Genomic DNA, 14,060 nt, shown 5'->3' with positions numbered 1-14,060 from the left:
TTTATGAGGGTCATTCAAATGAAACCTGGTCAGTGCTTCTAACTTTGCATTAGGCGTAATGGGGCACCACATTACTGCATGTATGGCGGCACCATCTATTGGTAGAGATACTGACCCATGCGGAATGTTTGACATTGCATAGCGCGTGATTGCACGCCAAAGAGAAGGTGGTCACGCAAGTTATCGTTCACTGCGGAACATGCAGTTGATTAAGCAGGAACAACAAGGAGTGATGGAGAACAAGATACGCTAGAACATCCACCGTACAATCCTGAACTTTAACTGTGTGACTTTCATGTTTTTGGACCTCTAAAACAAGCTATTCGCGGACATCAAGTCACAGTGGACAACGACGTGTGTGACTGGTCCAAGCCTGGATCCGACGGCAGCCTACTAGCTTCTTCACAGATGGAATCGACCGACTAGTTGCGTGATCGGATAAATGTGCCAACAGTTTTGGTAAATATTTATGAGTGTGTACTGTGTATAACTACATTTGTGGGTTAATAAAATTGTTACCGTTACTTTACACTAGTGACCGGGTTTCATTTGAATTCCCCTCATGTATATGTGTGAAAGTAGTCATTAACTTTAGAAAGAAAGTATTAAAAAGAAAATATTTTATAACAAATTTTTTAGATGTAAAAATTTTACGTATTAGTGTCTCTTCTAAAGATAAAAAATTAAACTTCTTTAAACAACTATTAAAGGAATGTTGAGTTTTTGAAATAGTGATTTTCTAAAGTCCAAGGCTAGATCTTGTATTTTTCAATTTGATTCTCCTCTGCATAATTAATTTACGACAAAATGATGCAGCGGTGTAAAAGAAGTGGAATATCATGCGTAATAATATTCCTTTTCGCAGTCTGTTAGTTTTTTTGCTTACTGGACATGACTACTCGCACAAACACTTATATAGAATTGGGGTCAAAAATTTAACAGGTTGTCCTGCGTGCCAACAGAGTTATGTAGACGTTTACCTCAAGAACTGTCCTTTATTCTTTAGTTTTTTAATGACAACTGTGTGAATGCTAACTTTTGTGCTTTCTCTTCTCCTGTCATTTTACTGGGCTATTCGTCCGATGATGACTCAGAGACTGCAGGTGGCAGGGTTGCTACTCCATTGAGAACCTGAAAAATACAGGGAATTTAAAATTAACAGGGAAAATGCGGGAAATTTAGATTTTTTTTTCTTTTTCTTTACAAACTGGGAATATAAAGGGAATTTCGTTTCTAATTTTTGTCTTTTAAAAAAGGGTGGCCACTCAAAACATGATCTATGAGATATTTAAGGATGTTATTCCAACTATACTAAACTATTTCATTTACTATAGCATTATTTAAGTATGTTCAGCTGTTCCTTTTTCCCTCTAAGTTTTTCTTGCAATTAAGACTAGTATGGTTAGCCCAATATAGCTCTCAAAAGAACACAGTAATCGCTGTTTCCTTTTTATACATTGGGTATAATAAATATGTACAGAGAAAACATCAGGAATTTTTTTTCCAGATTTGAGTGGCAACCGTGTGTGTATAATTAAAATGTATATATATGAGTTGCAAAAATACAACACATTACGTAAGTAAGATTTTTTTTTAAAAAAATTAAGTAAAAATTGTATTTATATATTTTTTTTCCTTTGTAGGAAGATATGTACAAGGAGGAAGTTAAAATCGATGCTCGCATTCATTCCCGCATTATTGGAAGTCGTGGTCGAAACGTATTGAAAATAATGGATCAATATAAAGTGGACATCAGATTTCCCAGACAAAATGATCCAGATCCAGACGTGGTCGTTATCCAAGGAGATGAAGACGATGTTTTGGATGCTAAGGATTATCTTTTGAATTTGGAGGAAGAATATGTAAGTTTTCATATATGCTCCATTATTCTATTCATGCCCTTGTCTGAATTATAATAGTACCCATTAATTTTCTGAAATTTCATTTTTATTAATTTACTTTTGTAATATTCTAAAAATCTTTAAAAAAATATATATATTTTTAAATAAAATTGTATTAATTACAAACTTGATACTGGATTAAATACATTGATTAAAATAAGATATCTCAATCTGTATGCGACTACACTGTTTTGTCCTAAAATCAAAAATGCTAAATTTGAATTTTTATGTACCCTATATCAAAAATATGTTATCTTTATCCAATGAATTTGTAGGCAATTTTTTCTCTTAAGAGAAAAATTTAATGTTTATAATTGTATTGTACAATATAAATCTTTACAAAATTGTAGTAATATTTCCATATTTCTTTGGTAAATCAGGGTTCCCACGGTCCTTAAAAGTCCTTAAAAACTGCTTAATTTTTATTTTGGAAATTAAGGGCCCTTAATAGTGCTTAATTTTGGTATAAGGTCCTTAAAAGTCCATAATTTTTCAGCCTTACTATACCCTGTAACAGAATTGCTGTGACACGGCAACTTTGTCCCAGAACTTTACAAAGTTTTTACAGACAGATTTTTTGTATGGAAGGGAAAGTTTTTGATTTTCCTTTCTTCAGACTTTTTAAAAGAAGTTTCTTTTTTTTCCCCTTTTCTGCAAAATTTTTTTTTTTTTTAAAGATGCCTTTCTTATGCATCGGAGGGGGGGGGATAATCGGGATTTTTCTATCCTCGTTTGAAATTTGCAACATTAAACCAGAAAAATTAGTTCGCTGTAGTAATGATGTTCTTTCTTTCATTTTTTTTTCTTCTTTTCCTGAAAGAACCCATGTTTTACATTTTAATAAAACGGAGGAAACAAATTCAGATTTGTAGTAAACAAATTAATCAGTCATTGCGGCACATTTGTCGCTTTCTTTTTAAATTTTGTCTAAATGAAATGGATTTAATATTGAAATTTATTAATCAAATTAAAATTTATTAATCAAATATCGTCTAACGCGCATGAAAAATTTTAATCGTACATTTGTGTCTTACGGAATCGGCTCTCACAACTCGCGCCGATTCCAGTGCAAATTTATGTAGTGTGTTGATAATTTTTATTTTAATTATTATTATTTGTTTTTTTGTTGCAATTATTGCTATGAATTTTAACTTCGTTTTAAAATCCTAAAATCTTACATTGCTCAGTTATTACTGTTGATATTTTCTTGATTTAAAAAAAAAAAAAACGATATTATAAGATATAAAATTTAAATCTCGCATTCGAGAAATTACTCTTTGTTACACTCAGTTTGTGCCGATATGATCGTTAATCCATATGGTGTTTCAATTGTTTATTCGACAGTAATTACTGCAAATTATCCCTTTTCTTAAAAAAAAAATTCGTTTTACTTTAAATAAAATATTATTACACAGTTAATTTAAATCGCTCGTTTGATTACGTCTATCATTTTAAATATTTTTATTCTATACTTTCTTTTGTAAATACAGTTTTTCTGTTACTTAAATCGTTCGTTTGATTACTTACTTTTAACGTGACGATTTTATTGTTTTTTCTAGTTTTCAGTAGTTTTAGCTAGTGCTTTTGATTTTCAGGTGGTTTTTAAAATTCCAATATTTCTCAGTTGATATAATTTTGGCAAATGATATTGGAATCACGCATTTAAATAATCACTTTTTGACACACTCAATTTACGCCAATAGTATCATAAAACTATGTGGTGTTTGATTGTATTTTCAGCAGTTATTAATATTGATTTTATTGCGGTTTTTAAATGTTCAGTTATATTTTAGACATTATGGGAAATTCGAATAGCGCATTTACTTTTTGACGTAATGATTGAATTGTTTTTTATATCGATTTTTTGGCAGTGGTTGCTATCGATTTCCACAAAGTTTAAAATCCGATATTTTTAATGCGGTATTATTTATTATAACATAGAAACACTTATTTGAGCTTTTCTTTTTTAAAGAGTCCTATTTGCATGATTTTTTCGTCGATCCTTATTTTAGGTTTTACTGCCACAGGTTTTAAGATTTTGAATTTATATACGAATTTTAATTAATTATTGTTTAATTTATTTACGAATTTTAATTTATGTAATGGATTTACAGAATTCGAAAGAGGAAATAATTAGTGTGTATTATAATAATTAGTCTTACAAAAAGCGAGAATATCGCCTATAATATTTGAAATGCATTTATAATTAAAAAAGAAATGCATTTATAATTAAAAGAACTTATAAATATTTTTATTCTATACTTTCTTTTGTAAATACAGTTTTTCTGTTTCTTTAAATAAGTAATTGTTATAATTAAAAGTATCTCGCAGAAGAATGCGAGTGCTATGAAAGTTTGTCACAGAAAGCCTGAAAAAAATTCTGCCACTGGGTCACTATAGTTGATAGAGAAAATTTTTAAGTTCAATTTTTTATAACAAAAAAATTGTTCTTTTATGACCGAGAATAAAACCATGCATCAAGAGTTGGGCATTTTAGAGAGACAAGAAGGGATATGTGTGAGGGGGCTACAGGCAAGGGCCATAGAGATGTGTTGATACCTTTAAAAAATTGTTTTAGACTCTTTTATTTATGTTACACCAAGAACGACTAAACATATTGGTTTGAAAATTATAACTCTTCTCGAATATAATTGTATTTTTATTCTATAAAAATTTTCATAGAAATATTTGGTACAATGGCTCAAAAAATTTTCTTATCCGCTTAATGAAAAAAAAGTGGAATGATTTAAGGTGCTTAGATATTAGTATGGTCTGTTTTTACTTGAAATAGGGCCTAATTTAAGTTAACACAGTTAAGAAAACTACTTTCATGCATAACTCTAATTCTTTGTATTAATTCACTTAATATATACCCTTATAAATGAAACATTTTATTAATAGAAGAATTTTTTTTGGTGTAACTGAATATTTAGCAAGATTGGCCCACAGCTGAATGTGTGAAGCATGTCCAATAGTGAAATTTGTAATAATTTTTTCTCAAATTTCTTTATTTGCTTTTTTTTAAAACTACAAAAAAAAATTAAAGATTATAAATCCTAATTTTACAATTCAATTAAATTGTTAAAAATGGAGGATGGATTAGTTTTATAGATGTCTTTAACCCTTAAACTTCCGTTAGTCGCGCACTTGTTTCCGACATGGTTAGTCGCGTTGCACCTATGAGGTGTTTCTGATTTTTTGAAAGCCAAATGAAATTTAGTCTAGTTTAAATAGTTAATTGCTACCAATTTAAGACTCTTTAGAGAGACAAATATCAAAAAACTTATTTAGCGAAGTACCGAAGATAAATTTTTCTTGCTCTCGCCTCGGATCTCTTCCTCCATCACAAGATGTTCAGCCAACTGACGCAAGAAGGTTCTGCGGTTTTTTACTCCGTAACCATTTTCTGTGTATATAACTTGACCATTTATACCTGCTACGTTGAGAAGGACAGAAAATGAGATAAAATATATATATTTAATTCATAAAAATATGATATCCATAATACTTGCGTCAATGGTCGCGCTGCGCCAGAGGGGTGATTTGAGCGATTCCAACTCTCCATCGACATGTTCTAAGGTCGGTTTTACAAAGACATTTGAGTAATCCAAAGTTAGGAACATAACATTAGGCTCGACCCCCGGAAAAATCTATTGACGGCAAAGGAGGTGGAAGTGCAGTAGGGATGCACCTGTGAGGTGCGCGCGACTAACGGAAGGTTAACAATCTGAAAATATTTTTAAAAAACTCGACCCGGGTTTTCAAAAATTGTCTGGTCCTAATTTGATGAGCCCTGTTAATTAATACAATTTTTCAGTACTTACATTAAAAAATTTGTTTATTATTTTCTTTATTTATTGATTTTCTTTTTAAGAAAGGTAAATAATTAATGCTGTCACTTGTGGTGCATTCATATTCGATGATAAACAATCATACTATTTTTAAAGTCCTTAATTTTTCAAAAAAAGTGCTTAAAAGTCCTTAATTTTTGCTTTGTTAAAAGAGTGGGAACCCTGTAAATAAGTTAAATTATTTATTTTTTAACATATCAAAGTAAAGATACTGTGTTGAAAATTTAACATAAAAAGACTGTTGATTGAAATAAATGCTTGGTTGCATTAATTGTAAAATTTTATAATTACTAATGTGAAACAATCATTAATTTTTAATCCCTTCAATATCATAATCACATGTATGTTATGGTCTTGCTCCCTTCACGCCCTACGATGTGATATATGACATGAGCCGTTCTGCCTTCAACAGCCGAATCATAATAGACATCGTCTGTTCTCTTGAATTAGTCCACCTTAGTAGGTATAAACTTGGGGGGAGGGGGGTCTAAAGAAGTGCTTCTTTTTCCTTCATATAAATTTATAATGTTCACTGTGTTCATTTTATTTTTTATCAATCACTTCATTTTTAACCTGTTTTAAATGTCTTTTTGTGTTTATTACAGGGCTCAGTTGTCCTTAACAGGGCTGATTGTGCTCCGGAAAAAATCCGGATTTCCCGATTCTTCGCTAACCTTGATCCGGAAGTTTCCGGAGATCGAAGGTGCAGACGTTTCAAAAAATCATTGATCACTAAAGTTTCCGGTAATCAAATTTTGAAAGGTGGAACTTAAAAAAACAGTTTATTTTATTTGTTTGTAAGGGAGAGACAGATACTTTATAAGCTTTATATTCAAGATTAATATTAATTTTTTATCGGTAAATAGTTATCATAAACATATTTGTAAGTTTCAATTACTTCTCCAGGTTATCATAGGAATGTGTAAATGGTATAAGTACGGGTACAATTTTACACATATATTAAGTAACTAAGAAAGATTGAGAAAAAGGGGAAAAAAACTTGTTTAAATTTTTTCCATTTAAACTGGTTTTTTTTTAAAATTTTTTTTATTATTACTCAAGAAATTTTCCGGAATTTTGACTTGGTCTCACAATCACCCCTGCCTTAAAAAAAAAAGGCTAAATGTCCTTAAATATCCTTAATTATTAAACATTTCAATAAATGTCCTAAAATTTTTGTGATTTTTTTTTTCCTCCAAATTTTTGTTGAAGTTAACTAGAAGAGAAAATATTTTTCTAAAAAAGATGAAAAGAAATATCAAATTCAAAAATTACGTTGCATGCCGTGAAACGAAGTAAATAACAAAATGAACAACAGTCTTCATAGTGCTTCAAGTACAATATTAATCTACTTCCAGTATTGGAGACAGTTATTCTTGGTTTGGTGACATAAAAGCATTCGATGTGGGAGAAATATTTAAAAAGCTCTTATATCTCTACTCCCTCCTCATCACTATATCATACTCTTGTTTTTCACTAGAGAATCCTTGTTATTTGTAACTTACTGCTTAACGATTTTCCATATTTAGATTGTCTTTTTTTGTGTAAAAAAAATTGTGTACTTACTTATCCTCTTCGTGCTGAACTGGCACATGAGGCAGAGAATCTTTTTCTCCACACCCTCCTGTCTTTGGCCAGGCTACACAATTCTTCCCATCCAGTTAAACCTGCTCTAACATCTTCCTTAATGCATCTTTGCCATGTTAGTTTCAATCTCCCTCTTTTTGTCTCTTTCTGTCAGGCGCCCATGAGCTTGCAGCATTTGCAGGATTGTTTTTTTTTTTTAATTTTTTTAATGTTTCTTTTTTCACTTAAGTGAAGGAACTACTAACTATTACTACTAACTCCTACTAACTATTACCAATTGTATAACTGGAAAATCCATCTTGGTATTACAAATTGCTCCCATTAGAGAATCAGCATCCTTAAATTGCCCTTAATTTTAGAGGCAATTTCGTCCTTAATTCCAGCCCTGTTATTGTTACTTCATTTTCGAACCAAAATTTTTATTATGACTTATTTTTCAGAAATGTTTCTTTTGCTAATTTTTTATCTATGTCAATTTCTAATGTTTTCTTGTGTTTCAGGTTCAAGATATGAAGGAAAGGGACCTGATGCGCCAATACACGCACCCTCCTAGTCGTAATGGGACCCATGACTCCGATGAAGGTCATTACAATGACAAAGGATTTGTAGTAAAAGGTGCCCCCTGGGACAAGAAGAGTGCAGCTCCCGACACCACCAACACTCAAGAGTTCCCGTCCTTCGGTACAGGGGGAGATGTGCCACCCAAGCCCGTTGCCTGGGGTCCCTCACGCCGTTAAAAAAAGAAAAAAGATTTATTTTTCTTGCAATTGTCCTTCAAACTTCTTGTCGGCATATTATAAAAGTTTAGGACTTTTGCATTAGAGTTTTGAATCTCCTAGTGCCACAACCTCTCTCTCCAAAAAAGTCCTCCTAAAGGACCATAAAAACAAAATAAATAAATGAATTTCTGCAATTCGGAAATGCTTGGGGGTGATGGTTACAATATTTTTTTAGCTGTTATACCATGGGTAGGTTTTTACCTTCAGTGAAAAAAGCCAAACGTGTAATTGTTTATGTAGATTTATTTTTATTAAATATTTTCATGTGTAAAATAACATGTATGGAAGAAGAAAAAAATCTTTTTAAACCGATTACATGGAACCACTGCAATTTGAACAATTTGTTTGTAAAGCAATAAGAACTTTGAAACTTTTTTAGTGAAAAACAAAGCGGAAAAAAATATAATATATAAAAAGTTGAGTATTGTTAAATTATCTTTTATTTTGAACTGTGCTGCATTCTAGTGGTGATTATCTGATTTAATTCAGTGTGATAAGGTGCTATAAATGTATAATTTTGTAACATAAAGAAATGGGGGGGACATATGATTTGATTGCTGAGCAATAGATAAGATCGGAAATGAAATTTCTGCATATCAAGTTTTATTTTGAGGTGTAGCGCCTGGGGTTGTTATATTCTGCAAAATTGAGTCTTACTCGATTCTGCAGTTTATTATTACCAGATAAATTCTTTGTATATTCCTTCAATATTGTATTATATAAAAAAAAATGAAATAAAAGAACTCTTTCCAGTACTGTGGCTTTTGTTTTGATTTGGTTTTTGACATATCTGCCAACCTATAGTTTGTCTATGTTAAGAATTTCCCCCCGCGAAATCTGAGGCCAGCTGCTGCTATGAAAACAAGAATAGCACATTTCAGGAAGGGTAGCTTCTCTTAACTGTAGGACTAACACATTAGACCGAAGGAAAATATTCCTTTTCTCTTGCTGATCCAAGCCAAAACCTGTCTGAAATAATTACCAGACTTGAAATAGTTATACCTCGTTACTATAGTCACCGCCACAGGTCCAGGCAAATGACTAGGGGAGTTCTTACTTTCCACAAACTATAGATGGCATTACTAAAAGTTTATTTTTGGTACACCTTTAAAGTTTGTTTGATTGTAAAGTTAATGAAATTTAACATTTTAATTGATTAAATCCAAAACTTGAACAGAATAGATAAATGCAAAGTAGATAATATGGCTTTTTTTATTTTTTACTCGAAACTATTTAATAGATTCTGTTAAAATTTTTGATTTTTGTTTTAAAAAATTATATTGTTTAAAATGATTAAAAAAAAATTGCTTACCTCACAATTCCGAATTTTTCTCATATCAAAAACAAATCTTAAAATACTTTCATGAAATTTTCCTAGTTTAAGCAAGTTATATAATCATGTGCAAAAATTCCTCGATTCATATAAATAATTCCACTGACGTAGATAAATAATAAACTGGAATATATTCCCAGTTCTTATTTAGAATAAGAAATTACTCTTTAAAGTGCTATGCAGAGTGTTCCATTAACCGTTACATGCATAAGACATCCGAAACAAAATTCTCTCTTAAATGCTTCTAAATGAGTGTAATCGCTGAAGAGAGCAAAGGAAACCAGAACGAATTGAGAGACATCTGAAATCTGCTCATAAAAATCAAAATTCATACTTAAAATTCATTTTTTATTGTAACTGTATGCAAGGTAAAAATCTATTTCTAACGTTTTCCCAATATCATTTTATTGTAAAGAGCATTTTAATATTATAGGTGAGATTTCTCTTTAGTATTATCCCAAAATTTCATGATTATACATATTTATAAATCGTATTGTTCATAAATTTTTTTTTCAAAAGTCGAATATTTAGCTGTGGCTCTTATTGGTGGGACCAACTTTCAAGAAGTGTAGATGATATAAAAAAAAAAAAAAAAACACTGGCTAACATTACAGGGTCAAAAAGAGGGTTAATTATTCTATTGGTGGACAAGATTACCGCCCCATCCTCTAAGGAAATTCTAGTAAACTTAAGTAAGTCTCAACTTAAGTTTTTATTCTCAAATTTTGAGAAATTAAGTCTAAATCAAGCTAAAATGATATTTCTAATAGTTTGTAACATGAAACAAAAGTGTGCATTTTCTTTTTCTCTGTTAAAATAAATTTTATTCTTAGTAGAGCAAAAATGAAAATATTTCCAGGTTTATTTCTATCGTTGCCAAACTGTGTCAACGTTGTTGAATAAAATAAAGGGAAATTCTTTTTGAATAATCTTAATATCTTGTTTTCGATGGCAATCAAACTGGTTTTGATGTTTTTAATCAAGTCTTTCTTATTAGTGGTTATTAAGATTACTAACGCGTTTTTTTTTTCTTTCCGTTTAAATATTAATTTGCGTCATCTAAAGTGTATTCTTTTTTTGTTTTTCCTTTATATGTGTTATCCCTCTTATGTACGAAACTCCTTCCCGGTATAATTTATTAAGAGAACATTCACGAATCTGTACCAGCGTTTTCGAACAGTAAGCTTCTTTTATGTGGGTGATATTTTGAATTTTATCCCCCATATTTCTGAAAATCTGCTTCACAACCACATAAGGTTCGTGTTTCACCTTTTGAATTTTTCATACCAAGATTGTGGTGTGGATCCTTTGCATGTCTTAGTTTAAATTTAAATGTTGAGTATTGGAAAGAAAATGAAAAAAAGATTTCAGCATTTGTAAAGCTTTTATTCGCACAATTTCATAGAGCTGACATTAATACAAATATATTGTTATACAAAGCTGAATTCAGAGTTCAATGGTTAATAATGCAAAGTAAACATTGTTTAAGGTAGTTATTTTTTTTCCGTTTGAAAAGAAAAAAACTACCTCAATACCTGCATGAGAATTGAAAAATTATAATTAAAAAAGAATTCTGTATAAGTTTTTTTTTTTTTTTTTTTTAATTTCTTTTGAGGTTAAAAGTAGTGGAGGAATTGAATTAGAGAAGTAGGGACCTTGTGCAGAATTCCTTATGGGGTCCTTTTTTCTAGCAACAAGTTCTCCAGTGATCTGGAAAAGTCAGACTTATAGTTTCGAAGTTGCAATTTTCTAAGAAAAAATAGAATGTTTTCTTCACAGAGCTTTTAATCTTAAATTTTTAGATAATCGAAACTTATTTCACTCTTTCGTGCAATTATTTTATCCATTCGAATTCTTGTGTTCAAAAAAAAAAATTCTAATTTAGTGTTTAATGAAAAATCGCATTTAGACAAAACTGTAATTTGTATGTATTCACTAAAAAAAAAAAAAAGTTCAATTACTAAATGTTAGTAAACACACTTTTTTTTTTAATGTTAGTAAATGTACGTAATAAAAATAAGAAATTGCTTTATTGAAAGAATATATTCTATAATTTACACGTAAAAATGAAATAGTTTACAATTTCGGTTTGGTTTTTTATTAGATATCTCCGTTAAATTTATTTTTTGATAAATATGTTAATCTAATATGTAAGTGTAAATCTTTTTTTTCTTAAATTTTCTTTTTGGAGAAAGTAATATGAAAAAATCTGATTTTTTTAAGCATGTGTTCTTAAAATTCAATTTAAATATGTGTGGTAGATTTTTAGATCGTTAATATTTAACTAACCAGTAATGGAGTCATTGCTAATTAGTATCATAGTGAATAATGTAAAAATAAATAACTAAAAGTGGATTTTTGAAATTTACCATATAATTTTAGAGATTTTAAGAAAGTTTTATCCAAAAACCCTGATAAACTAACCTTAAAATTAAAACTTTGTTTTTTCTTCAAATAACCGTATTTATGGAATTCTCTGATTGAGAACCTGGATAAATCCCCCACATGTTTTGTAATCTTTGGAGGTTTCGTGCTCTTCGAGTTAAGATGACTTAACCTTTACTAATAATCGTAACTTTTAACGTTTGGATCTTAATATGTAGTCTGATTCTGTCGTTAAAAATGTCAACTTTATTCTCTCGAAATTTGAAAGAGATGTATCTTTTAATTATAATTTGTATTGACTCTTTAAAGGTGTTGTTCTTTGGCTACTGAAGAATAATTGTTTAAGTATCTTCCATCTGCTTTTTTTCTTAAATGGCACTAACTGAAGGCATTTCATTTGAGTTAAAAGCGAAACGTTCGTCATAAGTTGGTGTTCTCACAGTATCGGAATTTCCCTTTTAGAACCAGAACACTCTGAAAGGAAAGTAAATTAAACATGCATTTCACATATTTCTCTAACCGCCTAAATAAGCCCCACCTTCATATCCGATTGGCTGTGCTATTAGGCAGCTTTCTATTGACGTCACTTGTGGAAAGTAGGAACGAAAACTCGCCAACTTCTGTCCTACCAGAAAAGTTGATGCTGAAAGAACATATCTGATGCAGTTAACATCAAGTGTCTTAGAAGAGTTCGTTTCCCTCTTTTTTTTATTCGTGTTTTTCCCTGCAGTGTTTGGATCAGAAGGGAAAAGAAAAAAAAATATTCGAGGACTGTTTTGCGTGTTAATCACGTGGTGTTAAAGAGGCCGGCGACTAGGAACCGCTTTCAACTCAGTCCTTTTAAAATCTGAGGAAAATATTCTTTAACGGAAAATGCTCCAGTAGTGTTTCGGGAAAAAAAAATTATGAAACTGAGAAGCTGGTGTGATTTCTTACTTAGGACTTAATTCAGTTTTTAACGAGGTGAGTGGTACAAAACATTCGATCTCTTTTGTTTAGAATTTAGTTGCCACACATGTTTTTAAATTAGGTATATTTGACGGAAAAATTCCAATTTTTCGTAATTCCTAAAATTTTAATTTTATTGATAACTAATATTTGTTATGCATGGAAACTTAAATATTTTAAAATAAATAATTTCCTATTTATTATTATAGTTCTAAACACATTTTTTAAGTAAGTTGAAAATGATTTTTTTTTAAGAATTTAGTGACAATCGATGTTTTTAGTTGAGTCATTTTTGTTGATAAAATGTCAATTTTTAGTAATTCTTAAAATAAACCTGATTTTATTGATATTCTAAACCCAAATCTTCTAAAAAAAATTGGAAACGTTAATGATAGTTTGATATAATCTTTCGTATACATTTTGTTTAAATGTTTTTTGTTAATTATTCTTTTATGTGGACAGATTTTGAGGCGAGGGAAAGACAAGCAGTTGTTTCATAAGTTTTTGATAAAGTGAAGTGTAATTCATATTCTGGGATCAGAGATGATTCAAAGGACGCGTCCGAATAGATTCGAATCGTAGTACACACTGACCACAAGGTTACTGTTTCTTAAATTAAAATCCCGATCGTGTCCATCTAATAGCTTAATAGAGGGAAGTTTTGTAAAGTGTTTTTTTTTTTTCTTTTCTTCTTTCTTTAGAAATATTTTATCTTTTTGGAAATTTTTTCAATTTTATTTTTTTAAATCCATTGGCTCATAATGTGAGAAATTTACATTGTAACAGAGTGCGCAGCGTTTTTAAAAAGTGCTTAAAGGTGCTATTTTCGATTTTAATTTTTTTAAAAAGTCCTTAAAGCCTTTTTCGTTGGTTTTTATTAAATAAATTGCTAAATTTTCCCTTTATCAAAACAAAAAATTTTTTTTCTTTATCATGTCGATTTTTGCCACGAATCCCACACATCGTGACAGTCACATTATCAGGGTGCTTAGCGTTTTAAAAAGTGCTTAAAGGTGCTTATTTTCGTTTTTTTAAAAGTCCTTAAAGGTGCATTTTTCATTGGGTGTTTTTAAAAAGTGCTTTATTTTCTCTTTTAGAAAATGAGATTTTTCCTTTACCATGTTGATTTTCGCTACGAATTATGCAAAAAGTCACAGTTTACATTGTTCTATTCAACGTTTTCTCAATTAATTCAACCCCAATCTGTTTCGGCGTATTGTCAGTCCGTAATGAATGAAAACGCTATTCGTTTTACATGATTCAAAATTTCCTTATT

The 14,060-nt window shown here is 30.3% G+C and overlaps 1 protein-coding gene across 1 annotated transcript in view; it reads left to right on the top strand.

The window, feature by feature from the left end:
• LOC107449307 (satellite-binding protein 1 Dp1) overlaps nt 1–8,873 on the top strand; it is a gene marked incomplete at its 5' end in the record, with an annotated part of 46,557 nt that extends 37,684 nt beyond the window's left edge. Inside the window, 2 exon segments of the mRNA XM_043044465.2 lie at nt 1,644–1,862; nt 7,840–8,873. Of these exon segments, the coding sequence (XP_042900399.1) occupies nt 1,644–1,862; nt 7,840–8,076 (456 nt within the window). The 3' untranslated portion in view covers nt 8,077–8,873.
• Between the last annotated feature and the right edge of the window lie 5,187 nt (nt 8,874–14,060).

This window comes from Parasteatoda tepidariorum, chromosome 2 (genome assembly GCF_043381705.1).
Source record: "Parasteatoda tepidariorum isolate YZ-2023 chromosome 2, CAS_Ptep_4.0, whole genome shotgun sequence".
In the NCBI taxonomy this organism is placed as follows: domain Eukaryota; kingdom Metazoa; phylum Arthropoda; class Arachnida; order Araneae; family Theridiidae; genus Parasteatoda; species Parasteatoda tepidariorum.
The sequence above is the reverse complement of the archived record's forward strand: the minus strand, read 5'-3'. Positions and strand labels throughout refer to the sequence as shown.